This window comes from Equus caballus, chromosome 2, assembly GCF_041296265.1.
Source record: "Equus caballus isolate H_3958 breed thoroughbred chromosome 2, TB-T2T, whole genome shotgun sequence".
NCBI lineage: Eukaryota > Metazoa > Chordata > Mammalia > Perissodactyla > Equidae > Equus > Equus caballus.
The window spans coordinates 28,984,655-29,012,144 of NC_091685.1; the positions used below are offsets into that span (position 1 = coordinate 28,984,655).

At 53.8% G+C, this 27,490-nt stretch overlaps 1 protein-coding gene across 8 annotated transcripts in view; it reads right to left on the minus strand.

The window, feature by feature from the left end:
• Positions 1–27,490, minus strand: part of RPS6KA1 (ribosomal protein S6 kinase A1) — a 37,483-nt gene that overhangs the window by 7,654 nt on the left and 2,339 nt on the right. For 3 of the 8 annotated variants that reach the window (XR_011432332.1, XM_070250471.1, XM_023635405.2), the window contains exons 2-17: positions 23,043–23,087; positions 14,634–14,750; positions 14,286–14,367; positions 12,473–12,553; positions 12,213–12,292; positions 11,011–11,117; positions 10,228–10,265; positions 9,758–9,900; positions 9,276–9,346; positions 8,872–8,960; positions 7,799–7,863; positions 7,440–7,542; positions 5,839–5,969; positions 4,542–4,667; positions 4,241–4,330; positions 3,695–3,853 (exon numbers count right to left, since the gene is read on the minus strand). Coding sequence is in view for 5 of the 8 variants with exons in the window: in XM_023635405.2 (XP_023491173.1) it covers positions 3,695–3,853; positions 4,241–4,330; positions 4,542–4,667; positions 5,839–5,969; positions 7,440–7,542; positions 7,799–7,863; positions 8,872–8,960; positions 9,276–9,346; positions 9,758–9,900; positions 10,228–10,265; positions 11,011–11,117; positions 12,213–12,292; positions 12,473–12,553; positions 14,286–14,367; positions 14,634–14,750; positions 23,043–23,087 (1,527 nt within the window). In the remaining 3 variants the exon portion in view is untranslated. Of the gene's footprint in view, positions 1–3,694; positions 3,854–4,240; positions 4,331–4,541; positions 4,668–5,838; positions 5,970–7,439; positions 7,543–7,798; positions 7,864–8,871; positions 8,961–9,275; positions 9,347–9,757; positions 9,901–10,227; positions 10,266–11,010; positions 11,118–12,212; positions 12,293–12,472; positions 12,554–14,285; positions 14,368–14,633; positions 14,751–15,617; positions 19,347–23,042; positions 23,088–27,490 lie in introns of those variants that run through there. The other 5 variants (XR_011432333.1, XR_002806231.2, XM_001504080.5 and 2 more) reach the window with 5 other exon arrangements.

A 27,490-nucleotide genomic window follows, 5' to 3' on the forward strand; every position in this document is an offset into this window, starting at 1 on the left:
TCAGCAACAATCTTCCTCAAGCAAAAAGAGGAAGACTAGCAATAGATGTTAGCACAGGGGCAACCTTCTTCACCAAAAAAAAGAAAGAAAGAAAAGAAAAGAAAGGAAGGAAGGAAGGAAGGAAGGAAGGAAGGAAGAAAGAAAGGAAAGAGTATGTTTCTATAAAATTCAAAGATGGGTAAAACTAATCTAAGGTATTAGAAATAAGCCTAGAATGGTTATCCTTGGGGAGGGGACAGTGCCAGGGAGGGGCACAAAGGGATTTTAGGAGAACTGGAAATTCTTCATTTCTTGATCTGGGTGCCAGTTACATGGGTGTATTCACTTTTTGAAAATTTACTGACCTGTACATTATGATTTCTGTTTATGCGATACTTCAATAAAGATAACATTAAAACAAATAGGAGGGGCTGGCCTGGTGGCAGAGCAGTTAAGTTCGCACATTCTGCTTTGGCGGCCCCCAGTTCACCGGTTTGGATCCTGGGTGTGGACATGGCACCGCTTGACAAGCCATGCTGTGGTAGGTGTCCTACATATAAAGTAGAGGAAGATGGGCATGGATGTTAGCTCAGGGCCAGGCTTCCTCAGCAAAAAGAGGAGGACTGGTGACAGATGTTAGCTCAGGGCTAATCTTCCTCAAAAAAAAAAACAAAAACAAATAGGAGGTCTCAGTGGACCCTGCTCCTGGTCACCCCCTTCCCATCCCTCAGCTCTTATGACATCTCCAGCTTCTAGACCAAAGACACTGCCAGTGCATAATCAGCCCAGAGAATCTCCCTCCAAATACCTTACCAAGAAGAGCTTCCCGTTTCCTCATCATCTGCTCTGGGTATTTGGAAAGGGCCAGAAACTTTGGAGACCCACAGACTCCCAGCTTTGGGAAAGACAATTTTTCCCCTAACACCTCCACCAAGTGGCCGTCTGTTCTTGGAGTCTACACATCCCCTGTGGAGGAGGCTCACTACTTTGGGAGGCAGCTCCCACTCCAGAAAGTTCTTCCTTGTTCTGAGCTTTAGGTAACCCACTGGAAACGCACTGCTTCGTCTCTGTCTTCTAAACCTTCTTGGGGGTAACTTTAACTAGTATTCACTTGAGAACAAAAAGGGAAAAGGAAACACATTTACTGTCTGACCTGCCATATTTAAATATTAGTCTGTTTGCTCTGGCCATTTCAGAAACCAAAACCACTTCAAACATACCCTTTACGGTACATGTGGTAACCAAGTTGAAGCTCTGGTTATGAGGTAAAGTTCTTTTTTACAAAAGAATTCCTCCTAATAAATTAGACAGAATCAGACATTGCCATTTTTGCAAACCCTAATGAAATAATTAATTCAGGCAAAGCTCCTGAGAGGATGAAAGCATTACATGAAAAGTTGGTGAGGATCTTTACAAGACACCACCAGGCCCACACACCACCACCTGCCACTGTTCCCCCAGCCCTAGACTGTTACCACCTGATATGACTAATGACTAACGAGGGCAACATGACACTGTGCTTGCAGACATGACGCCATATGAGGTACCCTGCACCTCCTATGAGGTGTTTTTAACTCCTCACTCCTAAAAAGAAGTTGAAGCTGAACATAATAAGACTTTAGAACACCTTGCAGTATACAAGATATACACGCAATAAAGATCGCCTGTAACTGGGGCCAGCCCCGTGGCCGAGTGGTTAAGTTCGCGCGCTCTGCTTCGGCGGCCCAGGGTTTCGCCAGTTCGAATCCTGAGAGCAGACATGGCACCGCTCATCAAGCCACGCTGAGGTGGCATCCCACATGCCACAACTAGAAGGACCCACAATTAAAAATACACAACTACATCCCAGAGGGCTTTGGGAAGAAAAAGGAAAAATAAAATCTTAAAAAAAAAAAAAAAAAAGATTGCCTGTAACAAACTGATGCCATGAGGAAGCAGACAGATACATTCAGAATGCAGGACATTCCACAGAACTGATCTCTTCCACAAGTCAGTGGCATAAAAAAGGGAGGTTTTACTATGGAGGTTACATGGATGTACACATTTAACAAAACTCATTGAATTGTACACTTAAGATCTACTGTATGCAAATTTTATCTCAGTTTTAGAAAAGACACTTAAGGGATATAACAAGGGAGTGAAAGGCAGGGACCTTGCAGAGATTGTGATTCCAATAAACCAACTGCAAAACGATATTTCTGAAAGGACAACAGGGGAAATGCGTCTATTGACTGCGTACTACACGAAAACAAGTAACTGTTAATTTTCCTAGTTGTTATGAAAGAAAATGTTTGCCTTTTTTAGAGTTACAGATATACAACTAAGATGATGTAAGGTCTGAGATATGCTTTAAAATACTTTAATTATAGGCATTTATGGCTTAAGTGTCATAATGTCTGCAACGTCCTTTCAAATGCACCTGTAAAAAATAGATATTTCTAGAGAGAGAGAGACAAAGAGAGACAGAAAAAGAAAGAGAGAAAGCAAATCTGGCAGACTATTAACACGTGGTGAATCTAGAAGGGAAATGACTTTCATCGTACTATTCTTTTAAGTCTTCTATGGGTTTGAGCTTTTTTCCTCAAGAAAAAGTTGGGAAAAATACTTTAGCAACAACAAAAAAGAAAGGAAGGAAGGAAGGAAGGAAGGAAAAAACCTTGACTATTCTTGAATCTGGGTGATAGGTATCTAGGGGTTCACAACACTATTCTTGTAGTTGTGTAAATGTTTGAAAATTTCCATAATAAAAAGTTAATTTAAAAAAAGGCACAGTAATGATCTGATCCTATTTCCCCTTAATGTTTACGTGGCATTTCCCACGGGCCAGCACAGCACCTCACTTCACCCCACATCCACCCTGTGAGGGGGCAGCTCTTGTTATTGCGAGTTTGCAGATGAGGAAATGGCTCAGAGAGATGAGAGGCTTTCCCAACCTCACGCAGAGGACTTGGACACAGACAGTCGGATTCCAGAGCCTACATTCTTAACCCTCACACCATCTGACTGGAAGTACCCTGCAGCATCATCTCCTCCAGAGAAACTCATGCTAACTCTGCTTTTGGCTTCGATATACTATAAGGAACTTTCCACCTCTACCTTGTGTAATGATAAAGGCCAAGTCCTACCATTTGGATGTATACCTCTTCTGCAGCACCTGCTGTGTTTGAGCATCATTTCCTCTGCATCCACTTCTTCTGTCCTAGCAGCCGAACCCACAGCCAGATTCACTTCCCTGAAGCCCTGCAGCTCCCCACAGTGACCCTGCTGCTTCCTAGCTCAAAAACTCACTCCCCGTCTGCAGCTCCCCACTTGAATCCCTCAGTCAGACATTCTGGCACCATTCTTCCCTGGCTGTGTGACCTTCGGCAAGTGACCTCACATCTCTGAGCCTCAGTCTTCTTACCTGTAAAGTGGGGCCAATAACAGTACCTACCTCATTGTGTTGTTGTGAAAATCAATTGAGATAATGTAAAGAAAGAATTTAGCATGGTGCCTGGCACACAGTAGATAGTGAATTAAATGTTTCTTTTCACAATTTGGCCTCATGTCTCCCTCCCCCCCTTCCTTCCTTATATCCATCCACCCATCCCTAGTCTCCCCTCTATCTGGCTGGTTGACGACTGCCACTGCCTAGGCCATGGTTCGTGTACTCTGCTGACGGTATGACCTTTGGCAGTCCCCCACCCCCACTCAATGTCCCCTACTCCAGACTTACCCCCTGGGAGTGCAGGTACTCCACGGTCTTGCTGATGGTGTGCAGAACAAAGCTGGCCTCCCGCTCTGAGAAGAATTTCTGCCGTAGGATCTTGTCCAGCAGCTCCCCACCCCGCATCAGCTCTGTCACCAGGTATACGTGTTTGCCATCATCATACACCTGCCAGAGACCTCACCATCAGGCCCCTCCCCTCAATGCCAGGCCTGGCCTCTTGGTCACCAGCTCACCAGGCCAGGAAGAATGACATAAGCCTTGGGCATATGTTCTGCTCTGTGCTTCAGTGGCCTTGGCAGGGCCTTTGCCTATCTGGTCCCTGTCCTCCTTGGATAGAGGATGCTGGCACTAGTCCCCTCATGGGCTGGAAAGCTCTCAGAGAATGCCCGAGTCTGAAGTGGAGGGCTCCTGGGGTGAAGTCAACCTGGAAGCACTAAGGGTCCTCCTCCTCCCATGAGCAGAGGAGGATCCCGTCAAAGGAATGTCAGCCTTGAGACAAATCCTAGAGTTGATGCTCCTGTCTCCACCCCCGTCTCAAGGACCCCCACTCACATCTTTCAGAGTGATGATGTTGGGGTGCTGCCCGTACCGCAGAAGAATCTCAATCTCTTCCGAGGGATCCCGCTTGCTCTTGTCAATGACCTGAAGAAAGGGGGTGCATGTGGCAGCGGGACAGTCTCCAGAGCCCCTCTCTGCCACAGAGCCCACACTGCAAGGCCTGGGGGTCTCAGCCACACACCTTTCACCCATCCACAGAGCCTCAGGCACCAACCCTCCCCCACAAAAGAGCCAAGGCTACCCTGGTCTCTCCCCAGCCCAGCAGCCTATGACGAGACATAGCCAGAACGCCCACCTTGACAGCATACTCCATGTTGGTGGCCTTGTGGACACAGCGCTTGCACACGGAGTAGGAGCCCACACCAATTGTCTCCTTTACCACGTAGCCATCGCTAAAAACCAGGTTCTTCCCATGGAGTTGCTGCAGGAGACCAAGAGGTGGGGCTGACCCTCTGCACTAGAATGCAGGGGTCGTCCCCCAGCACCCAAGACCTTGGCTCAGTGACGATGGCAACAGGGAAGATTCAGGAGGCCTGGGATAGAATGTTGGCTCTGTGACCTCGGGCAAGAATCTGCCCCTCGCTGGGCCTCAGCTTTCTGCTCTATACCATGGGCACACTTGCCGGATCCCAGCCTGCGGTCAGGGGGTGGGGGAGGGGACAGGCAACACAGCCACAACAAACACATTAAGACGTTTGCGGCTCTGAAAAGGCTGGGCAGGCCCAAGAGGGATGCAGGAGCCCTGAGCTGGGTCCCAGCTCTGCCACTGACTGTGGCCTTGGGCGAGGTGCCTCTCCTTTCTGGGGTGTCACAGCCCACTTCATGAGGTGTCTCAAAGCTCTGAGACATTAACAATAGTAAATGGCTTCTATGGTGCTTAGGGTGTGGCAGGCACTGCTCTGAGCACTTTTCATCAGGTGACCACATACCCCATGGACAGCCCCAGTTTACACATGCTGTCCTTGCATCCAGTCTGGTTTAACATTTGTCCCGGAAGAGATGTCCCAGTTGGATACCAGATTACACAGTCACCTTAACTTTCCACATATTAACTCATGTAGTCCTCATAAGAACCCTATAGAGAAAGGTTCTATCATCACCCCCATTTACAGATGAGGAAACTGAGGCATGAGGAAGGTAAGTGTCCCCTCCAAAGTCCCTTACCTTGGAAGCTCTGCACCCAGGCAACGAGCTCCAGGGTCTACATTCTTGCCTCTCAATTCTACATTTCCCATGGAGCCGGAAAGTGTAAAAGTAGGGGACAGTGTGAGGAGCCATAAGCCCCCTGCCACCCATCCCCATCAGGGGCCTGACAGCCATCCCCCAGCACCACCGCCCTGGGCACCCCCTTGTATATCCAGGCTCTGCAATGTCCCTGGCTCTGTGCCAGGAAATTTAGATCTGTGTTGTCATCCCTGTTTTACAAATGGGGAAACTGAGGCTCGAGAAAGTTTGGAGGCCCAATGGGCTACACAGTGGCAATCAGGGTTTGAACCCAGGCCTGTCCAACTCAGAGCCTGTGTTCTCAGCCATTCTGCCTTGTAGCTTCTAGATGGAGAAGGACAAATAAGCAGCAGTCTCCTGCCCCTCACCTGTACCACCGAGTGCAGTGGAGCCTGTGTGCTGCGAGGCTTGCCATCATCCTCCATCAGGCCAGTGGCCACGAAGCTGAAGCCACGAAACAGCTGATGGGCACCAGCGCTGGGGGGGATGCCTGGGGAGTCTGCAGGGGCGGGAGGGGGATGCGAGCCTGAGGAGGTGCCCTTGACCCCGAGGCAGCCCAGCAAAGGGAGACCATGGGGCTTCCAGGCCTGCCTCAGCAGCTGGCTGTGGTGGGAGCTTGGTCAGGGCCCTCATCCCAGGCCTCATCTGTTCACGTGTTTAGACCAGCCCAGCCCTGACACACAAGGAACAGAAAAGACCCCCACATCCGGCATCCAGCCCAGGCCAAGACACTTCATCCCTTCCTGGAGGCCTCCTTCCTGGCCTCGCCGCCTCAGGTCTGCCCCTTTAGGTTCATCTTCTGCACAGCAGCCGGAGGGATGGCTCCAACCACAAATCTAACCCCCTGTCTGTAAGCCTCAACTGCTCCCCTCTGCCCTCAGGAGAAAGCCCTGGCAATTGAGGTCCTTGTGATCTTAGCCTCCTCTCTCTCCACTTCACAGCTCAGCCACGCTGGACTTCTCAGATTCTTAAAGGAGACTCTGAGCCACTGCACATGCTTTTCCCTCTAACTAAATAATCCACTCCTTGTCCATCCTTTGAGGCTCAGCTTCCACGCTCTCTTCCCTGAGAAGCCTTGCCTGAGGCTGCTCCTCCAGCCCCTCGTCCCCATTAAAGCACTTGTCATGCTGCCCAGTAGTTGTTTTCACGTCTCTCCCCGCAACCACAGCCTGATCTCTATGAAGGCAGGACCTGGGTCTGTCTTGTTCACCATGAGTCTCCCGTGGCTGACACACAGTAGGGACCTGGTACGTATTTGTCAGATAAATGAATGCAGATGGAACAAACTGCTCGGACAAGTGCTAAGCTTCCTGTCATCAGAGATGTGCAAGCCAAAGTGAGAAAAACACTCGCTTTGCTAAAACCTGCCCCTCCGGGAGGCCTTCTAAAACTAAGATTTCCTCCCAATATCTGGCTAAAATGTTAAGATTTACCAAGCTTCCTCCCAGAAGCCCCCTCTGTGCTTCTCACAGTAACCCCAGGGAGTGAGTGGGTCTGTGGCTGAGCCTATCTTCCAGATGAGTACACTGAGACCCAGCCATCAGTGTAGCCAAAGTTGATTTCCACATTTGCCCCGACCCGTGGGCGCTGTCACCTCTGCTCTGCCAGACCGTCTCCACCTCGCGGTTTTGCTGGGTCAGATGCTTTAGCCCTGACGTGAGTGTGAGCCTGATGTGTTTGGTCTTCCCAGTGGGCTGGAAGATGCCTGGGGCAGGGGTCTTGACTTTTCTATTGTGGCCTTAACCACCCACTTACCCCCACCCCCTCACCCAGACAAAGAGGCCCATAGAGCCCTGGAGTGGGAGAGTCAGGCAGAATGAGACAGGGACAAAGAGTCAGAGACCCACCCGCCTGTCTGCCCACACACCTGGGCCTGCCAGTGTCCCTGACCACCCCTGCATCCCAAGGTGCCCCCGACTCCCCACTTCCCTCCTGTACCAGCCCAAGACAAACCAGACAAGGGACACACCCTTGGGTGTGCGGGACGTGAACTCAGTGTCAAAGTAGAAGGTGTCATCAGGTTGTGCCACGGCTGGCTTGAAGGGTGGCTTGATCTCACGACGGTACAGCTTCTGCAAGGCAGGGTGGGCACTCTGGTCACCACGGCACCTCCACAGCCCACCAAAAGCCCCATGCAGGAGGAGGTAATGGGCCTGGGGCACAGGCTGCACAGATGGGGGCATAATTGCTTGCCCTCGGGAGGCCAGCCCTTGTCTCCAAGGCCATGCTGTCACCCTCTGTGCCACAGCTGAAGCCATAGCAGGTAGAAGCCCCCTCCCACCACAGCTGAACCCTGACTGGGGCTCTGGGGTGGACAGCCACACTCACATTCCAGTCAATGGTGGAGTAGAAGACATGACGCTTGATTTCCTCTGCCCCGTCAGGGCCGGAGCCTGAAAGAGCCCAGATGAGGGGTCTGCTCCAGATGGTCCAACCCCCAGACTCCCGCCCTGTCCACCAAGTGGCCTGACTGTGGTCTGGGACCAGCAGCTAGAGCAGTCCATTTGGAGCATGGAAACAATGGGCTCATTCTGCCCCAAATCCACCCAGCCATCACCCCAAGGCCTATTGCCCACTCAGCATTTTCCACTCTCTAGAGCCCCAGACGAGCAAGCTCCAGGATACTAATGGGAGAAAGAAGGCCCAGAGAGGTTAGGCAACTTGTCCAAGGCCACACAGTGAGGACAGAGGCTGTGCTTGTTCAAGATCTACAGAGGGCCCCCACCTCCCTCCCAACCCAGGCCTCATCTCTGTTGCTCTTATCCCATTGCCCTGTTCAACCAGACAGGCTCTCACTCCATTCAACCCCAGGGACCTGGACTGGACCTTACAAAGCCAGTCATGATCCAGGTGAACCCAGGAGCCAAGGAGCCAAGACATATTGAGCAGCTACTACACACCAGGCACATTCATGGGACTTCATTTAATCAACAGGGCTGAGATCATCATCTCCCATGGAGATGAGGAGCCAGGGCTCTGGGAAGTGAAGAACTGCCTTGGGTCTCTCAGTTCATAAATGGCATTCATTTGTTCAACAAATATTTATAGAAGGACCATTGTGTGACAGACAGTGGGAACGGGACACGGGGCTAGGACTGGGACCTGAGCCTCTGACTCCTGAATTCATGCTCTTTCTCTTGTGCCAACAGCCTTGGGGGAGGAGCTGTGTGGGGGCCTCTGTCCTTGTCCCCAGGGGAGTAGAGATGACTCAGTTCCTGCCTTCCCCCTACACACAGGTCACCCCCCTGCCCCAAACACCACACATGGAGCCAGAAAGCAGGGTGGCCGGCGGCATTGTCTGCCCACACAAAGGACAACGGCCCCTTTCAGCCCCAGATGTGGCCCTGTGGCCTAGGCTGCAGCTGTACCCCGCACCCTTCCCCTGAGCTGGGGCTGCTTACCAAGCCGGTTGGCAGGATTCCGCTTGAACAGGGCCCGCAGGAGGCTCTGGGCTTCTGTGCTCAGAAACTGGGGCATGCCTAGCTTCGCCCTGAAACAGCCCCCGGGTCTCATCAGGGCTGAGCCCCACCTCAGAGGCCCTGTCTCCCTCCCCGCTCTGTCCAGGTCTAGTTTCCAGCTCAGTCCAGACAAGCCATCCACTAATTCACCTCCAAAAGACTTCAGGAATTCCCCTCCCACAGGCCCTGGTAGATGAAAAGGGGGCCCTGGAAAGCATAACGCTTAACCCAGAGGAATGTCTCATTAATGAGGGAATCTGCAGCAGGTACAGAGTATTATTCTGGCCCCTAAACTGGGGCTAGGTGCTGGGGGAGACCTGAGGTGTCCGGGAGGGAGTGCTGCTTACTTTAGGATCAATGTCATGGTCTCCTTCCGGTCCTTCCCTTGGAAGGGCAGGGAGCCCGTCAGCATCTCAAACTGCAGAGGACAAGGATCTAGTCAGGCTTTCATCCCGTTCTCCCATGCCCCCCACCTCCTCCCACCCAGGCCATTCGGCTCCATTCCCAGGAATCTTGCTGGCCTGTTGGAGGTCCACCTGGATCAAGAACTGTGTGTGACCCTCTCCCCTCTGTCAATCAGACCACCAGGAGCAGTACTAGGGATCCAAGGCTGGGGAGAGGTGCAGGCCCAGGCTGGGAGCACCCCAGGTGGGGTCAAGCCTGGAATCCTTCCAAGGAAGAAAGCTACAGCTGGGTGGAGGGTGAGGTCAGCTTGGCTGTGAGAGGACAGAAGCAAAGCCTTAGAAACCATCAACCCCCTCATTGTACAGATAGGGAAACTGAGGCCCAAGGCCTAGGTAGGATGCTTTACCCCTGCCTGGGCACTCACCATCAACACCCCATAGGACCACCAGTCAGCACTGTGGGTGTGGCCCTGGCGGTTGACGACCTCGGGAGCCATGTACTCCACTGTCCCACAGAAAGAATAGGCCTTCTTCTCATGGTCAATGGCCTCCTTACTCAGGCCGAAGTCTGTGGCAAGGAGAGCAAGAGGACACATCTTCAGGACCCCCTGCATACCCAGCCCCCCTGCCCAGAGGCCTGAGGGCATCACCCCCATGACACTCAGGAGGAAGCTGGGCCCAGCAGGGTTAGGTAATTTGCCCAAAGTTACCCAGTGTGGAGCTGGGGTTCAAACCCAGGCTATTCCAAGTCTGGGGCCTGAGCTTTTGACCACATCCAAGTGCCTGGCACAGCCTCTCAGGAAGAAGAGATCCCCCCGGGGCACTCTGCCCAGGCCCATCAGGAGCCCATCCTGTGTTCCCCGGGGACCCAAGGGGGCAGGTGCCCTCCACTTACCAGTGAGTTTGATGTGGCCCTCCTCATCCAGAAGGATGCTATAATGGAAAATGGCAGTCAGGGCCCCTCAGCTGTGGCTCCTTGGTGGGTTCTGGTGACACCACAGGGGCTGTGGGGGTTAGGCCCAGCCCAGAGAAGGCAATCCACCCAGATCCATCTGATGAATAGGTGGGTGGGGCCGGGTGGTGGCAGTGCCATGCAGCTGTGTTATCTACCTTCTTTGCTAATCTTTGAAGGAACTGTGTGAGGTACGTACTATTATGGCCCCATTTTCACAATGGAGAAACTAAGGCTCAGGGAAGTTGAGTAACTCCCCATAGTCACAGAGCTAATAGGTGGCAGAGACAAGATTTTAATTTGAGTTTGCCTAACTCTAAAGCCAGATCTCATTTCCCCTCAGCACCTGCTCCTGGCTCCCAAGCTACCATTTGAGGATACTCAGATGTTAAGGAAATTCTAGAGAGGGCCATATCAAGGAATGGCTTTTAATGGCGGCATCTCAGATGTCACACTGGATTAGCAAAAAAGGTAGGCAACACACCTGCATGGAGGTGCCTGGCCCTTGGTAATGGCAGCACTAGTGATTAGACAGGCCCCCAAGGTGAGCCTGCTGCCACTACCACTCTGTTCCACCCACCCACTCATGGGGCAACCCAAGAGAAGGGGATTTTCTTGGGGAGAGTCACACCCACCCCCGTCAGGGTGGCCCTGTCCTAGAAGAGGCCTCAGGGCCTGTCTCTGTACTCCTTAGGGAGGCCACGGTGGGGCTGGAGTTTCACTCACTTCTCAGGCTTGAGGTCTCTGTAAATGATGCCCAGGCTGTGCAGGTGGTCCAGGCCCAAAGCCAGCTCAGCCAGGTAAAACTTCACATCCTCCTCCGTGAACATAACCTGCAACAGGTGGAAGGGGCCTTCCGCTGGGATTGGCTCTTCCTGAGGAACTGGGGCACTGGGCAGTCAGCAGCTTCCTGGTCTTGAGGGTCCACCTTGAGGAGGACCCTTAGAGACCCCAGTGCCATACACCCTTCTCTTTATAAAAGGGTTTGGGGTATGAAATGACTAATATACAAGTCACTCATTTGGCATTGTTTGGAAATAGCAAATGGCTAGAAACAGCCCAAGGGTCAAGCAGAAGAAGGCTGGAATAAATTGTCTCTCCCCTGCATAATGGAGTGCTATGCAGCCACAAACCAGAACAAGGAGTTTCTCCATGTTCTGATAGATACGGATCCATCTCCAAGATATACTGTCGTGAAAAAAGCAAGGAACAGAGGAGTACATACAGAGTAGTACTTTTTACATAAGAAAGTGGGGGTCATAATTCAGAACATATATCAGAATGGTTTGTATTTCCAAAGGAACATGGGAACCTTAAACAAGAAACCAATAAAAATGTTTGCCTATGGGGGGTGGAAGGGGCTGGGGTGGGAGGAAGACTTCTCAATGAATATTTTTCTTTTCAATCATGTAAATGTATTACCTATTCAAACATTAAAATAACATTTAAAAAAATTTTTTTAAAGTTTGGTTCTCTTCTAAAGTTTCAATTGTATTGATGGTCCCATTTTCATATCTGGCTCAAATTCTTTTATGTCAATTCAAAATCCTTTTGGTTAACATGTACGACACAACATTAAATCTAGCTTTCTGGGTGGATTTGGGCTTCTCCCTATCCTCATGGCCCTGCTCAGGGCAGCCCTAGAAGAACAGAGGTGGAGAGGTGACAGCCACCCTTAGCTCCCCAGAATTAGGGTGGCATCAGATCCAGGGCCTGATCATCCTCAACCCATCTTGGGAGAAACTCTCAGAGGCTTTGCCAGGGTCGGGGCTCTGTCCCAGGATGGATTCCCAGGTCAGGGACTTCTAGGCAGGCCTAAGTGGTTCCAGGTCTCACTGGACATGTTCTGCACAGGGCCCTGGGATGGGGGGCCTCACTGTCCCTCTAGCTCCACCTCGGGGCCCTCTGGCAGTGGGGTATCAGCTTACCTCTTTAGAGAGCCGTGTGAAGAGGTCCCCACCACGCAGGAAGTCCAGAATAAGATAGAGCTTGCCCTCAGTCTGGAAGGCTGGGGAGAGAGGAAAAGGCAGTGGTGGTGCCAATTGGGCCCTGGGCCCTCCCCTCGGCCCCCAGCTCCCTTAGCCTCCCAGGTGGGAAGTGGGGCGACGTACAGGGAAGGCAGCAGCCCCTAGGCAAGGGCAAAGGTTGGCAGGTAGGGTGGGAACTCAGGAAGGGTCTGTGGTCTCACCATAGTGCAGCTTCACCACAAATGGGTGGTTTACGTCGGCCAGGATGTCTCTCTCCATCTTGGTCCGAACGCGGTCACGCACTGGCCAGAGGAGAAAGACAGTCGCCAAGAGTATAGCCACCCAACAGAGCCACCCCAAGACCTAGCTAAGAAGGGCTCTCTATTCAACTTGTTCCTCACATGTCACGGCAGTGCCCAGGGTTGGGCCCTTGGTGCCCAGCTCGTCCCTCTAGTCCCATCTCTCACCTGCCCCATCGAAGGTCATTTAATCCAGCCAGTCCGAGCAATCTGTTCCTCTGTGTGCCCTCAGCCTTTGCCCCTGTGACTCTCCCTGGGATGCCTTCACCGGTCCCCTCTGCATCTGGCATAAAAACCCCCAATTCCAGTCTGGGGGCTGGTGAGAACAGCCACCTGGGGAGCTAGTCAGAAAGGCCGATTCCCTGCTCTTGGGTCTGACCAGGCACCTCCCACATACTTTTTTTCTTTTTGTTTTAAAGAATAAAAGTCCCTAGGCAATTCTGATCATCAGCAGGTTCTTCTTTGACTCAGTTCAGGCCTCACCTCCTCCAGGAAGTCTTCCTTAACCTGCCAAGCTGAGTCAGGTCCTCTCTCCTACAGTGCTTATGTTTCCCCCTACAGAGCATCTTTGACCCTGTCTTTTAATTTTTTATTTCCCTCACCAGACATGGCAGGGACCATGCTGGAGTTAACTATTCCAGTCACTGTTTCCCAAATACACCTTACATTTTCAAACTGCCCCTATGCTTTTGCTCAGGTAAACAGTTCCTCCTTCCTGGGGTACCCTTCTTCCACCATTTTCAATCTGGAAAGCTCCTAACTCATCCTTCAAGGCACAGTTCAATGGCTACTTCTTATGTGAGCCTACCCTCTGTGAGGCTGCCACCCACCCTCCCCAGGGCTCCCGGGTCCCAGCACTGACTGCACGGTACTACAGGGTCTGCTCAGCCTCTCCTGTCCCAGCCTGGGAGCCCTTCACAGCAGGCACCAAGTCTTTTCATCTTTCTCCTCCCCCAGGGCTCCCACCATCCCTCCTGGGGAATGACTCCCACCCTTACCAGGCTGGCCTTGGGGCACCAAAGTTACATCACTGCCACAGACAGCCCTTCATGGGCCACATGACTCCTAATGTCCTCAAGGCCAACTCTTCTGATTCTGCCCACCTCACCCCAACCAGGGCCCACTCTACCTGCTAAGTGGCCGCACTAGTTCCCAGGCTGCTCAAAGAGTCACTGTCCAGCCCAAAGCCCACTACCAACCACCCTTATGCCCTTTGTAAGTCCAAGAATTCTAGACCTGGGCTTGGGCTCCCTTCTGAACATCTCTGCCATCCATCGCTGTGTCACTGCCTTGACTCACCCTCTCCTACCCACCCAGATGCTTCCCTGGGCTCCCTGCCTCTTCCCTCCTGTCATTCTCTACCCTGAGAGGTCTCCCTCAGACTCTTCTAGAATTGTGAAACAATTCTGCTGACAGAAGGCCTCTGCCCAACCAACCTGATGCCTGATTTTTGAAGGCTCCACCACAGACACACTGCACTCACCCCTGCCTCCCTCCAGACATTCACTTTCAGGTATGGTCACTGGCACTTGGCTTGCAGGATCCTGTCTTTGCCATCATGTGGGGCGGGGGATTAAGGTGTGGCTAAGTACAGGCCTGTTTTTCTACCTTCAGACCAAGCACTCCTAGAGACAGAGCAATCTCCTCCATCAGGCCCAGGCCCTTGAGAGCTAGGCTCTACCCTCAATCCCTGTGCCTAGCCTGGGCTCTGCATGCGAAGGTGCCCTCCACTCACCTTTCAGCGTTGCCTTCTTTAGTACCTTCATGGCATACAGGTGCCCACTGTCAGGCCGGGTGATCTTCCGCACCAGGAAGACCTGAGAAGGCAGCAGGGGAAAAACAGAGAAGAAGCCGGGGAGGGGGCTGAGCCCATTAGCTCCCATCCTCCAAATACCAGGCTGACTTCTAACTTCCTTGAGCCTCAAGTTGACCTTTTGCCTTCCCTGGGTACCACGGTGACCTCTCATCCTCCCCTCAGACCCATCAACCCTTGCCCTCCGATCCTTTGAGCCCCAAGGTGACCCCTCACTCCCACCTCTGATAGGACCAGTGCTGCCCTCCCAGCAGTTGGCTCAGGACTCACTTTGCCAAAGGATCCCTGGCCCAGAACCTTGAGCAGCTCAAAATGGGATGGGTCAGCCTTCTCAGAGCCAGCCTTGACATGGTGCGTGATGGAGATCTCCTTGAGGATACCCTCATCCTGATGGAGGGATAGAGACGGTGGGCATAGTGGGTGCCATCCGGTCCAGTATGGGGCATGTCGCCCCATCTAAGTCCACTCCCACTGGACCTCAGCAGACAGGGCCCTCCAGGCCAAACCAGACAGCTACCCTGACAGGGCCAGCCTCTGGGTTTGTCAACACCAAAAGGGCCTCAAAGGCTGGGGAGGGTCAAACTACCAAGGTGCCAGGTGAGGTAAGGCACTGCTCCTATTGCTTCTGCTGCTTCGGCCTGCTCAAGCCCAAAGGGACACCCAGGCATGGCCAGGCTGAGCCAACCCGAGGCTCTGGCTGAGGCCCACGCACCTGCCCCAGGTCCTCCCAGTGGGGCTCCCCTCCCCCTGCTGCAAAGATTTTGGTTTTGCCACAATAGGAAGTAGGGTTTATTCTCATAGTGGGGAGGCAGAGTTGGGCTTTCGTTCCTGGTCAGGATAGATGATTGGATCCCTCTGGCCAGAAGGACAGGGCTGAGATGCATAGGGACCCAAGAGTCACCTGAGACTCCCACCAACCCAGTGCGTGCCAGTCTGGGGCAGGTAGGAAGCTAAGGCCAGAGACGCCATGCCCCACACTCCAAAACTCCCTTCATACAAGTCTCCTAGAAACCCCTTGCCAGGGCCAAGTTGTGCTAGGATCCCTCTGCCCTCCCTCCAATCTGCCAGTATCGCCCCAGAGCCCTGACGGCCCTCCTGACTTGCCGAGGAAGTAAGCCTGGGCAGAGTCCAGTCACCCAGCAGGGCCAGGCCTGGGCTAGGCGAGCTCAAAGCCAGCTGAAGCCAAACTGGCTGCCCAGGCACCTGCTCCAAGGGCCACAGCCAGGCCCGGACTAGACATCTGGGCACACTCACCGAGTCCCGCCTGGGGCCAGAGCCAGGGCCAGGGGCAGGCAGAGAGGTCTGGCTGGTCCTGGGCCGCTGCTTCCTGGGCAGCCAGGGGAGCAGGGCCCGGAGCCGCAGACGGGGCGGCTTGGGATCCTGCTCCATCCGCCCGGCAGGGCCAAGGCACCATGGCAGGAGCAGGCAGCGTCCTGGCTGCCGAGGAGGTGGCCAGGCCCAAGGCGGATGTGCACAGTGAAGGCGGGGGTTGGGCCAGGCCCAGAGCCGCCAATCACTCAGGGCCTGTGGTTTCCCAGTTCCAGGCCTACACCCTCACCACGTTCCCTTCCTCTCTCTTCCCCCCTCCCCATTGCCTGAGGGCTGCCCTCTAGCCCTCCCCCCCATCCTCCCTGTGGGCCTAAAAAGGGAAAGCCCCAGGCCAACCCAGCTGCTGAGGAGTAGATGGGTACCCAAGAGGCAGAGACAGGTACCTAACATGTAGAGGCAGATAAAGAGGGACACCCAACAGGCAGAGGCAGGTACCCAACAGGTAAAGACAGATGAAGGCGAGCATCCAACAGGCAGAAGTAGGAAGAACACATATCTGATGGGTGGAGACAAATGGGGACATGTATCCAACAAGCAGAGGCAGGAGGGGACTCACACCCAACAGGCAGAGGTGGACAGAGACTCATACCTAACATGCAAAGGCAGATGGGGACACATATCCAACAGGCAAAGACAGATGAGGACATGGACCCAACAGCAGAGACAGATGGGGACCCAACAGGTAGAAGCAGTTGCAGGCTTGCATCCAAAAGGTGGACAGATGGGGACACATACTCAATAGGTGGAGACAGAAGGGGACATGACCCAACAGGCACTCAACACATGACATGTACCCAACAGGTGAAGACAGCCACTCATCAAGTGGAGACAGAGACAGGCACCCAATAACAGAGGCAGCTGGGCAGCAGAGACAGCTAGAGTCCGCAAGGCCCAAGCAGACTGACAGATACCCAGAACAGCCACTCAGGCAGGAAAGATACACAGATACCTAGAAAGTCAGGCCCTGGACTCAAAGGCAGAGCTCCATGTTCTGGCTGGTCTGCCTGGGGGTTAGCAAAGAGGTGAGGAGGCATCACCTGCAAATCCCAGCCCTTGGGAGAGCAGCCCAGTCTTTGTGGCAGACCCATCTCTGAGGCCTTCCATTTCTCTGGGATTTTCTTCCCATGCCAGGGCCTGAGGGGGCCCAGGACTAGGATAGTGGGCTGAGAGGGACATCTCCTGAGTATAATCTGATGGTTTTGACTCTGATCCAAATATCCCAAAAGCTGTTATCCTCATTTCAGGAACAGGAAACTGAGGCCCAGAGGACAGTGACTCACCCAGGCTCAAAATGAACCAGTGGCAGAGCCGGCTTGAACCCAAGTCCTTCCCCTGGTCATCACCTAGCCTGGGGTCAGCAGGACTCGAGTGCCAGGAAAGGGTGGGCAGGTAAGTGAGCCAGAGCCATGTCCTGCCCAACCAAGTCTGCCCCTCCCTCAGTACCAGGGTCAGTCTGGGGACTTCCTATTCTAGGACTTGACCCTCAGAGACACAGCCCCATCTTCAGAGGACCCTGAATAGCCACATAAGCTGCAGCTGCAAAAAGCTGCAGGCTAATCAGGCCCCTGAGTGTAACCCGGGATGGGAGAGGCAGACCTAGTTCAGAGAGGGGCTGAGGTGGGCCAAGGCCACACAACAACCTCTGCCCATCCAGCCTTGAGGTCTGAGCCTCCACCTGTCTGTCTGCCTCTGACTGAGAACACTCCATCGGGACAGACGCAGTCACCCGGAAATCCCAGGGGACAGCGCCACCCCTAAACCCCTTCCTTTCCCAGAGTCATGGTGACAGACCCAAGTGGAGGCAGGCCAACCCTCTGCTCACCTTTCTGGGACAGGGAAGTAAGTCTCTCTCAACCCTGGGGAAATCTGCCGGGGTCTGCATGGTGGGGCTCAAGCCGGTGGCCAGAGGGCCCCGTTACTCCCCTTACTTCTGCTTTTTCAGCCTTCCCGGCCCAGAAGGCAGGGTCGCTGACCCCCTCCTTCTCACTTCCCCCTCTGCAGGGAGGAGGGACAGAGATGGGTCAGGCTCCCCTGCTGAGGAAGGGACACTACAGACTCCAAGCCCATGACTCCAGCGGGGCCCATGGATACATCTCTCCTCATCTCCTCTGATCCTAAGGAGGGAAGACTGGAACACAGACAGAAGTCACAAGGCAATGAGGCGGCGACACAGCGGGCAGCACCTGCAAACAGCCCCTTGAGAGAATGTCAGGATGTCAGCTACTCAGCAAGGCCACAGGCTCTGGTTGCCCCAGCCCAGGGCGTAGACACTCCTTCCCATATAGTGACCTTCTCATAGCTGGGCCCACCCAAAATGGTAGCCCACAGAGCAGGCACCACCACACCCAGCCCTGCCCTGAAGAAGCCTGCTAGTCCAGGGCCCTGGGATGGGCAAGGGGGCAGAAAGCCCTAGCCCTAGCAAGGACCTCACAGAGGTCTGAGAGAAGGAGCAGGTAGTCATGGGGCAGGGGTTGACCAAGCCTAGCCCCCTTCCACATAGCCTTGCCACATCACTCACACCGGTATACCCACAGGAACTGACACACACACAAAGACACACAGGCTGATGATCGGAAACCATTTCCACAGACATCCTCGATGTGGAAACACATGCCCCCACATACACATGGACTTCCCCTTCCAGTCCTCACAGGGCTTCCACTAATAGTCTGATGATGGCCTGCCGGGGGTTGTGAAAGATGCCTCCTTAGACTGAGGCCTCTCATTGCACCCCAGCTTCTTCAGGCAGGCATTTGGAGGCTGGGGCAGCCCTTGGAGCCCCAAAGCTCTCTAGGCCAGCACCAGCTGGGCCCCCTAACCCTCAAGTCCTTCAGAAGCAAAGGAAGACTCTGTGGCTAGCAGGGTACAGGAAGGGGCAACAGGAAGGAAACAGTCTCAGAGCTGCCTTCACTGAAGAGTATGTGCAGGGCCGGTGAGGCCTCTGGTGGCAGGAGGTGGGGAGGACAGATAGCAGACCACATCCCTTGGTCCCTGCCCCATTCCCCCCATAGATACTTCCTCTTATTTACTTCCTCCCACGAGGCAGCTGGGAGAGGAGCCCAGAGCCCCCAGCCTGATCCCTGGTCCATAGGGTCCCCACCCTGGGGCTCCCTCTACCAGCTGCAGCCCACGCCCACCTGCCAATCTCTGGCCCTAACGGACACCAACAGCCCCTTCCGCAGCTGGCAGCATCTGCAGGGCCTCCCAGGCGCTGCCCCCTCTGGTGGGACAGATGTCCCCAGACGAGTCTCCCAGCATGCCTCTAAGCAGGTGAGGAGGGGTCCACAGCTTTCGGGTATCCTTGATGGTGGAGCTGGCCTTAGGCACTAGGCTAGGATTGGTATGGAGTGACAATGAGAAGTGTGCCTCCTAATAATTGAACACGTTGCACGAGGCCATTCTTTCCCTCACCCTTTGCTGGTATGGATTCTGCCAGGCCCTGTGTCTTAGCTCCAAGGGAGGTACTGCTATCCCATTTCAGAGAGGAGGAAACTAGACTCAGAGAGAAAGTGACTTGCCCAAGGCCACATGGCTAGAAAGGGGGAGAACTAAGAGCAAAATCAAAGTCCATTTGCTTCCGAAGCCTACACTCAAACATTTTACTATCGCCTTCCCAGCAAGGCCAGCCAGCCTGCCTCCCCTTCGGAGTGGTATACTCACAGCTACTGGCCTGCTGTTCTGTCCCCAGGCTAGCAGCCAGACACTAGGAGGCGCACACGTTAAGGCAGACTAGGGCCTTGTCCTTAGGCAGCTCTTGAAAATAAATACACGACAATAAAACACAACTGTCCTGGGACAGAGCTGCAATCAAGGTGCTGTGGGTGCGGAGAGGCAGTAACCATCTGCCTGAGGTGAGGTCTGGGAAGACCTTCCAGGTCAGGGGCAGTCCAGCTGGACCCTGAGGATGAACAGGAGCTGGCCAAGCAGAAAGGAGGAAAAAAGACATTTCATGCAGAGAGAGACCAGTGTGAACAAGAGGCTGAGGCCAAGAGCACAGGGTGGGAAGTCAAGAACTGGCTACTCACTAGCTGAGTGTTCCCATGCAAATTGCTTTCCCTGTCTGAGCCTCAGTTTCCTCCTCTGTAAAGAGTGGTTAAAACTAGATGTTTTACCCTCAGAAGGTTGTTTCTAGAAGCAAAATGGGCCACAGAGACAAAGGAATGTTGTAAACAGAACTTCTCCCTGGGTTAGATGGGCAGTCGTATTGCTTCAGGGTTTCTTCAGGGCAGGCTGAAGGGACAGAGCCTGGCCACAGGGTCCCAGGTACCGGAAGGGTGGGCTAGCCAGCCCTGGCCAGTCCAAGGGAAGTTCCCCCCAACACCTGAGGCTCCCAAGGCTCCCCGAAGTCCACAGTCACATCCTGCCTGAGCACCAGCCAGGGGAGCATGAGGGATCCGGGAGGGATCAGGGTTTCATAAACAGGAAGAGAGGAGGGGAGGGGGGAAACGCTCAGTTCTCAAAATAGACCTGCAGGCGCTTCAAAGGGGTCCAGCTCTGGAGATAGCTGGGGGAGGGGGCCTGGGGTGCCCAGTCCACTCCCAGGAAGAGAGGGAAGGTGAATGGAACCCAGTGTGCCTAAAGACACCTGGTGCGCCCAGGAGGCTGAAGGGATCTGGGGAGCTCTCACCCTAGACTGCTGTCCACACTATGGCTGCTAAAACCCAGATCCCCCTTTCTGCCTGAAACGAATAAAATAAACAGGTATTAAACATCAACATTGTGCCTCAAACCTTGCTGGAATCTTTAATTTATACGCATCACATTCCCTCCTCCGGGTGGCCCTGAGGGATGGTAGAGTCCACTCTTTCACAGGACAAGCATATGAGCCACAGAGGGGCAAATCCCTTGCCCAAGGTTATAAGGCAAACAAGAAAGAGGGGCACGATTCTGAACTCAGAAAGCCTGACTCCCAAATCCCCCTCCTTGCCTCTTCTCCACCTGGAAGGTCCACTTCTCTCTGCAGCTGCCCAAATTCTGCCTTTCCAGGTCCAGCGAAATGCCAGCTCTGCAGAGAAGGTGGCCTGGTGCCCCACAGCCCATCCCAACCTTTCCTTCTCTGCCACAGACATCTCATCGTGCCACCAAGAGAAATGTGGGCACCTGGAAGGTAGTATATGTCTCTCTCAATATGGGGCCTGGCAGTGAATGGAGGTTCTCTGTGCCCACAACCATGTTCCTCCCCATCACAGCGCACCCACCACACAGCTTTCCTGTCTCTATGCTCCCTGAGACTGGGGGTGTGGACTTCATTTTGGGGTCCCCCAGTGTTACAGCAGGGTATACCAAAAGTCTGATGAAGCAAAGGATAAACCGGACCACTGCCAGCTCATTCCACTGCACAAAGTGATGAGGTCCTGACCACAGGCTGAGCGCCCCACGGTGTGCTGAGCCCAGAAGCGGGCCCTGGGGATACTGTGAGGTTCTGGGGCAACAGAGAAGATGGGTAAGAGGATGCCTAGGGATGGTGTTACTTGGGGTCACAGGGACCCAATGCTCCTCCTTGTCAGCATTCAGTGTTCCCTGAACTGGAGAGAGTGTGGGCCTTGTGGTCAAGCAAGACTTGACTCCATTACTCACCAACTATGTGACCTTGGGCCTCAATTTCTCATCTGTAAAATGGGGATAGTAACAATCTCCACTTCTGAGGGTTTTGTGAGAACTAAACATAAAGTTCCTGGTGTGGTGTCAGATGTGGGTTAAGCTCTTTCTTTTCCTTTTTCCTTTTCTTTTTCTTTCTTTTTCTTCCTTAACATGGGATTCGAGGCTCCCCTGCCCCATTCATCTCCAACCGCATCTCCCTTCCTACTCCAGGATCTTCTGCTCTAGAGCAGGAGTCACAGGCTTGGGGTCGAATGTAGGTTACCTGCCTGGGCAAGCTCCTGCCTTCCCCTAACCAGTGCCTCCAGCTCTTGAGGTGAGAAGCTGCACCCAGCACCAGCCCCCCTAAAAGCTGCAAGCTCCTCTGCAACCTCCAGAACTTCAGCCCCAAGATCTGAACATCCTGGCTCTTCACTGGGGACTTACAAGGCCTTCATTTTGTTACTAGGCAACTAAGGGCAGCTACTTTATGGGAGGAGATTCTCCAAGACATGGGGCTGAGACAAACCAAGGGGCCCAGTTCACACCACTTAGCCTGGCCTCTGGTGGCCCAAGGTTGCCACGGTAACCAAGAGAGGAGTGGGTGGGAGACTACTTCTCTCACCCGGTCATACCCTAGGCAGCTCAGCTCTCTTAGGAGGCTGAGTCAAGGCAAACATCAAGACCAGCCCTTGGTCTATCTCAAAGGTCGAGCTTATGGCAGGTCTGGTGCCCAGGCAGAGGCCTGAAGGGTGTGGCCACTGGTAGGAAGCTGAGCAATACATCGGGGCATTCACACTGCTGGAGCTGAAGTCACCGGGCGCCAGGGAGTTACTACTTCATTTGTCCTTCACTTCACTCCTGTGTTACATAGGCACTATTATCCCCAATTTACAGATGGTGAAACTGAGACTTGGAAGGGAGAAGAGCTTCTGGTCAAATGCTGAGGGTGGACCCAGGACTTGAACCCAGGTCTGCTCTACTGCCAGAACCCATCCTCTGTCCTGCCTAGGTAGGTTCCAAAGCCCCTTCACAGCCAGCAGCTCTGTGACCTCACAGTTCCTTGAGAATTGGGTGTGATCTTTCTCAACAGAGAAATGAGAAAGCCCAGGCCCCGAAGTGACAAAGGACCCACCCAAGGTCACACAAATGTCACCCAGCCCCAGGTGCTTTTGTCAAGCACAAAACCAGCAACTGGGGCTGAGGGGCTAAAGAGAGGAGCCCAGGGGAAGCAGAAATAGCAGGGGTGAGGGAACCAGCCTCAGGCTGGGAGGTGGAAGCCCTGAGAAATGGCCTATGTGCCACATGCCAGGCACTGGGCCCTGGTTAGACTTGAGAGGCCACCAGGTTCCCTCTAGTGCCACATGCCCAGATGATTCCAGGCTCTCATCAGGCCCAGCTGACCTGAGCCTCTGCCATCACCCCTTCAGCCCTCTCCTAACAGCCGGCCCAGCCTCTATGAGTAAATAAACTGAGGAAGTGTCCTGGCCTGGGTGATGGGTAACCAGAGTGCTAGACTGGATTCTGCTCCTGACCCTGTCTGGGCCACAGTGCCCTCACCTAAGAAATAGGAAGGTTGGAGCGAGGGAGCTCTCTGTACGAGTTTACCTCGAGGATTAGGTTAGACCAGGGATTAGGTGAGCTGGGCAAAGGGGAGAGAGGCCAGGGCCCTCACACCCAGGTGGGACAAGGGCAGGCCTCCCTCCTCCATAGCCATGTAAATAGTCCCCCTCCCCACAGTCTCTAGCTCAGGGTGCTAGCCCTGGTCCTTACCTTGGATGGCTGAAGTCCAGTGTCTTCCCCTGAGGCCTGTCCATTCTGAAAAGGAGAAGGGAGATTGGGGGACATTGTCAGAACTTACCAGCGTGGGACAGAGCAAAGACAGACCCTGCAGGGCACGCCCCACACCGCCCCCCCACCGGCTGCTCCTAATAGCTAGAGAGGCCATGCAGGGAGGGCAGGAGTTCTGAGTGGGTCCCCTCTACCTCCACTTTCCTGGTGAGGGGGCAGGTATCAAGCTCTCCTGTGACAGCCCCTCACATTTCAGGCAGAGCACTTCCCGACACTCCTTCCCTCATGCTCTCTGCCTAGCAAACACCTCATCTTTGAAGATTCAGCTCAAATATCACCTCCTCCCAGTGAGAAGGAAAGCGTATGTGTGGCTCCCAGCTCTGCCAAACTGTGTGACTTTGTGCCAACTCATCAACTGCAAGAGGCCTCAGTTTGCTGATCTGTAACCCACCTCTCAGAGTTGCTGCAAGGGTGGAAGGAGACAAAATCTGGGAAAGTATCCAGCCCAGAGATGCTGGCTGCCCTGGCCTTGCCCCCCCACTGGGACTCCTCCCCTCGCCAGGCAGAATCACTGCTGTCCCACCGTGCCCTTGCGTTCCTTCACTACAGCACTTGTCACAGTGCAGGGACTATTTACACACAGGCCTGCCCTTCCTAATAAACGGGGAGTCCTGGGAGGGCAGAGATTAGGGCTTGGTGCTAACAGCTGCTCTCTTCCGAGCCCCTGCCACATGCCAGGCACTGGGCTCAGTGCCTCACACCTGTGGCACCCTTAAATCCTCATGACCTGGCAGGTAGGCTCTGGCCCCATTTGGCAGAGAAGAAACTGAGGCTCAGAGGGGCCTAGTGATGGCACCTAAGGTCCCACAACTGGTAAGCAGGGGTTCAAAATCTGATCTCTGACGCCCAGGAGGTGCTCATAAAATGTATGCTGAAGAGCTGCTCACACCTCTGTAGGAACTAACTGTAGAGAGGTGGGTATGGAGCCTATCTCTGGGCAGCCCTGCATTTCCAGCCCCCAGGCTTTGCCCCCAGGTTGGCATTATTCACCCGGGGATACCAAACCCAGCCTATTCCTTTCCTGTGTGATATGAGGTGAGTAACCTACCCTATCTGGGCCTTGGGAAACTGAAAGGAGCTGTCTCCACCCCTCCTGGCACAACAAGAGTGTGGTGAGCCAGAGTAGAGGCTCCTAACGGCTAGGAAGGCCCAGCCTAGGGCAGGTCAGGACTTTGGAGCCAGGGGCTGGGTCCACAGGGCAGCTGTGGCTTTGCTTGGCAGAAGCAGGCACAGCTGTGCTCTGCCCATTACATAATCTCCCTGCCCCTGGAGAAGCTCCCCTGCCTCGCCCAGGACATCCTGCCCCCCACCTCCACCCCCCAGTCCCTTTAATAACCCTCATCCTCCCCAGGGACCTGTGTTCTTCAGGTCCCTCCATGCACTCATACACATACACACTGTCATCTCTCAGCAGCCTGGGAAGAAGGGCCAGGTTGACCTGGCCTGGGGTAAGGGGAGGAGGCGCGGATTTGTAGACTGAGTTCTACTTCACCGACATTCTAGATACTTGACATAATTCCCACAGAAGGTCACAACTGCCTACACACCAGCCTTGCCACGCCCTCCCCCCCCCCCCCAATCCAGCCCCGCCTTCCTCATTTCAAACCTCATCCTTCCTAAAACTCAACTGTGATCAACCTCAGCGATCGACTCCCTCGGTCACTTACTCACTCACTCACTCCTTATTGAGAGCTTTCTGTGTACCAGGCCCTAAACCCTTCCATGGCTTCCCACTGCCTGCAGAATAAAGTTCCAGTTACTTGGCACCGTGTTCAAGGCCATCATCTCCAACTGCCCAACACAGGTGATTAAGACTGTGGGTTCTGAAACCTGACCTTGTGGGTTCAAATTCTGGCTTCTACCACCTGCATGACCCTGAGGTTACTTCATTTCTCATGGCTTCAGTTTCCTTATCTGTGAAATGGTGATAAAAGTAACGTACCTCATCTGGTGGCTGCAAAAAGCAAACAGTGCCTATAAATATGTCCATCTGGCACGTAATTGGTCCACAGACAACCGCCATTATTATTATTGGGCAATATTCTTGAGCTAAACCAAATGACCTGAGACCCTGGACAGACCAGCTTGTTTTATATCCCTAAGCACTTGCATGGTGGCTCCTTCCACCAAGAAAACCCTTCCTGCCTTGTCACTTTGGCAAACACTTGGTCTTGTTTCAAGACTCAATTCAAACATCATCTCCTCTGTCTGCACAGCCTCAAATCCTTTCCTCCCTCCTCTGGGCCCCACAGCACTGAGCAAACTGCAGGTTAACTCAGAAGGAGCCATGGCTTGTCTATCACCATCTCCTTGGCACCCAGCTCAGGGTCCAGTCTGTCATATGAAAGCTCAGCTCAGCAAAGAGAGCAAGGAGGCCAGAGCAGGTTCTATTACTTCCATTTTTCAGATGATATTCAGAGAGTTAAGGAACTTACCTGAGGTCCCTCAGCTAGCTGGTGACAGACATGGGGCCATAACCCAAAGTCACATGGCTGCAAGCCTGAATCCCCAGTAAAGCAGGCAAGGAGGCAGTGGGTGTACCCAGAAGTGTGAGAAGTGAGGATGACTCAGGGAACCCCATAGGCCCTGTTTAGCTGCCTCCAGTCCCAGGGTCTCTGGCCTGGGTGCCATCCTCATGTAGCTCTATGTCTGTAAGAGCTGATGCACAAGGTCTCTAGAGGGGAACAGGCAGCTCCGGAGAAAGGACTGGGAGTGCAAAGAGGACCACGGATGAGCTTCCCCCTCAGGATCCTGGGAAGAAGGGGTTTGTTTGCCTCTCTGGCCTACCGCTGCACAGATAGTAGAAAGAACACAGCTGCTGTGCAGCCAGGAAGACATAACCACTACTCCTAGCTCTGCCGGCCACTCACTCTCACCTTGGGTCTGTCACCTCACTTACTGAGCCTCGGTTTCCTCATCTGTACCACAAGTGCAGGTCTGTCTTGTTCACAGCTGCACCCTGTTGCTTAGAATCATACTTAACACACAATAACTGCTCAATAAATATTTACTGAATAAATGAAGGAAAGAAAGGGACAATGATGCTGACCCTGCAGTATATTGAATGAATGACCTTGTCTAAAAAGTCTGGTACAAGAAGGGCCCTTTGACCTCTTAAGAGGATAGAAATCCACTCTCCTCTCTCTTCCTCAGAGAGCACTGCTCCTGAGGACAGCTGCCCAGGGCCCCCAGACCACTGCGCCCCCTCCCCAGAAGTCAGCAATGAGTTCTAACAGGCGTTCTTCCTTCACCCAAGCAGCTCTGTCTTTGGAAGAGGGGCCCAGGGCAGTGTCTGGAGAAGCCGGGCAGCAGATGGGCAAAGACAGCACGTGCTCCACAGGCAGGAAGTGCCCCAGGAGCTGGGTTCACAGCCCAGCGCTGGCAGTCCTGTACGCTGCTGGAGGCTGGGGGCCAGGTGCCAGGGCCAGCTGGCACCAGCAGCCCTCAGGAAAGGCTGGACAGGGGCCCTGTGGGACAAGGAGAGTTTGCCAATATCTGGAGCCTCCTTTGGAGTACCTTCTACCTGAGCCAATTTGACCGAGCCCTTCCCCATCCTTGAGCCTCCCGTCACCTGGAAGAAGGCAACGAGACATCTGGGTTCCAATCCTGGCTCTGAAATAGTCCATAGGCCAGTTCTCCTCTCTGAGTTCAGCTGTTCCTTCTGAAAATGGGGGTAATAATCCTTACCTTGAGATGTTGTTTTGAGAATTATTTTATTTTAACAAGGTGACCTAGGTGAAGCAGGGTGGGTGGCACATAGCAAAGCTCTGCACATGGAAGGGCTGGACCTGGGGACAAGGTTTCAGCTTTCAGCAGGGCCAGGGAAGAGCCAGGCAAAATCCTCACCCACACTGCCAACAGCTTTGCTCCACCTGGGCCACACCCTGGGCCAGGCCCTGCCTCCCAGCAGCCCATTTTTGGCAGCGTCATAGGGAGGGCAGAGCAATTCAGATCCCAGGCCTCTGCCAAATGCTCCTGCCAGCCCCTTGCCTGCCTCCTTCCCAGTCAGGAGCCAGTAGCAGCGCCTATACCTGCAGGTCAGGCTGCTGTATCGCTTACATGTCACCTGGGCTAAGAACAGCGAGGCCCTGTTCTCCAGTGAGAACAGCCCAACCGGCGCCCTGGCTGCCCTATGGCTCCTGTTACCCAAACAATAACACCCAGTCACCTGGCACCTCCATGGAGTCGGGGAGGGGAAGAATGGGCAGCAGTATCCAGGGCTCTGCACCCTCTCAGGCCCAGGAAGACGAGGATAGAACCCAGCCCTGACCACTGGAGAAACAGAGGCCCAGAGAGGCTAAGGACTGACTGGGTCGCACAGCATTTCCAAGGTAAAGCTCCTGGAGAAATCACAGCACTCCCCCACCACA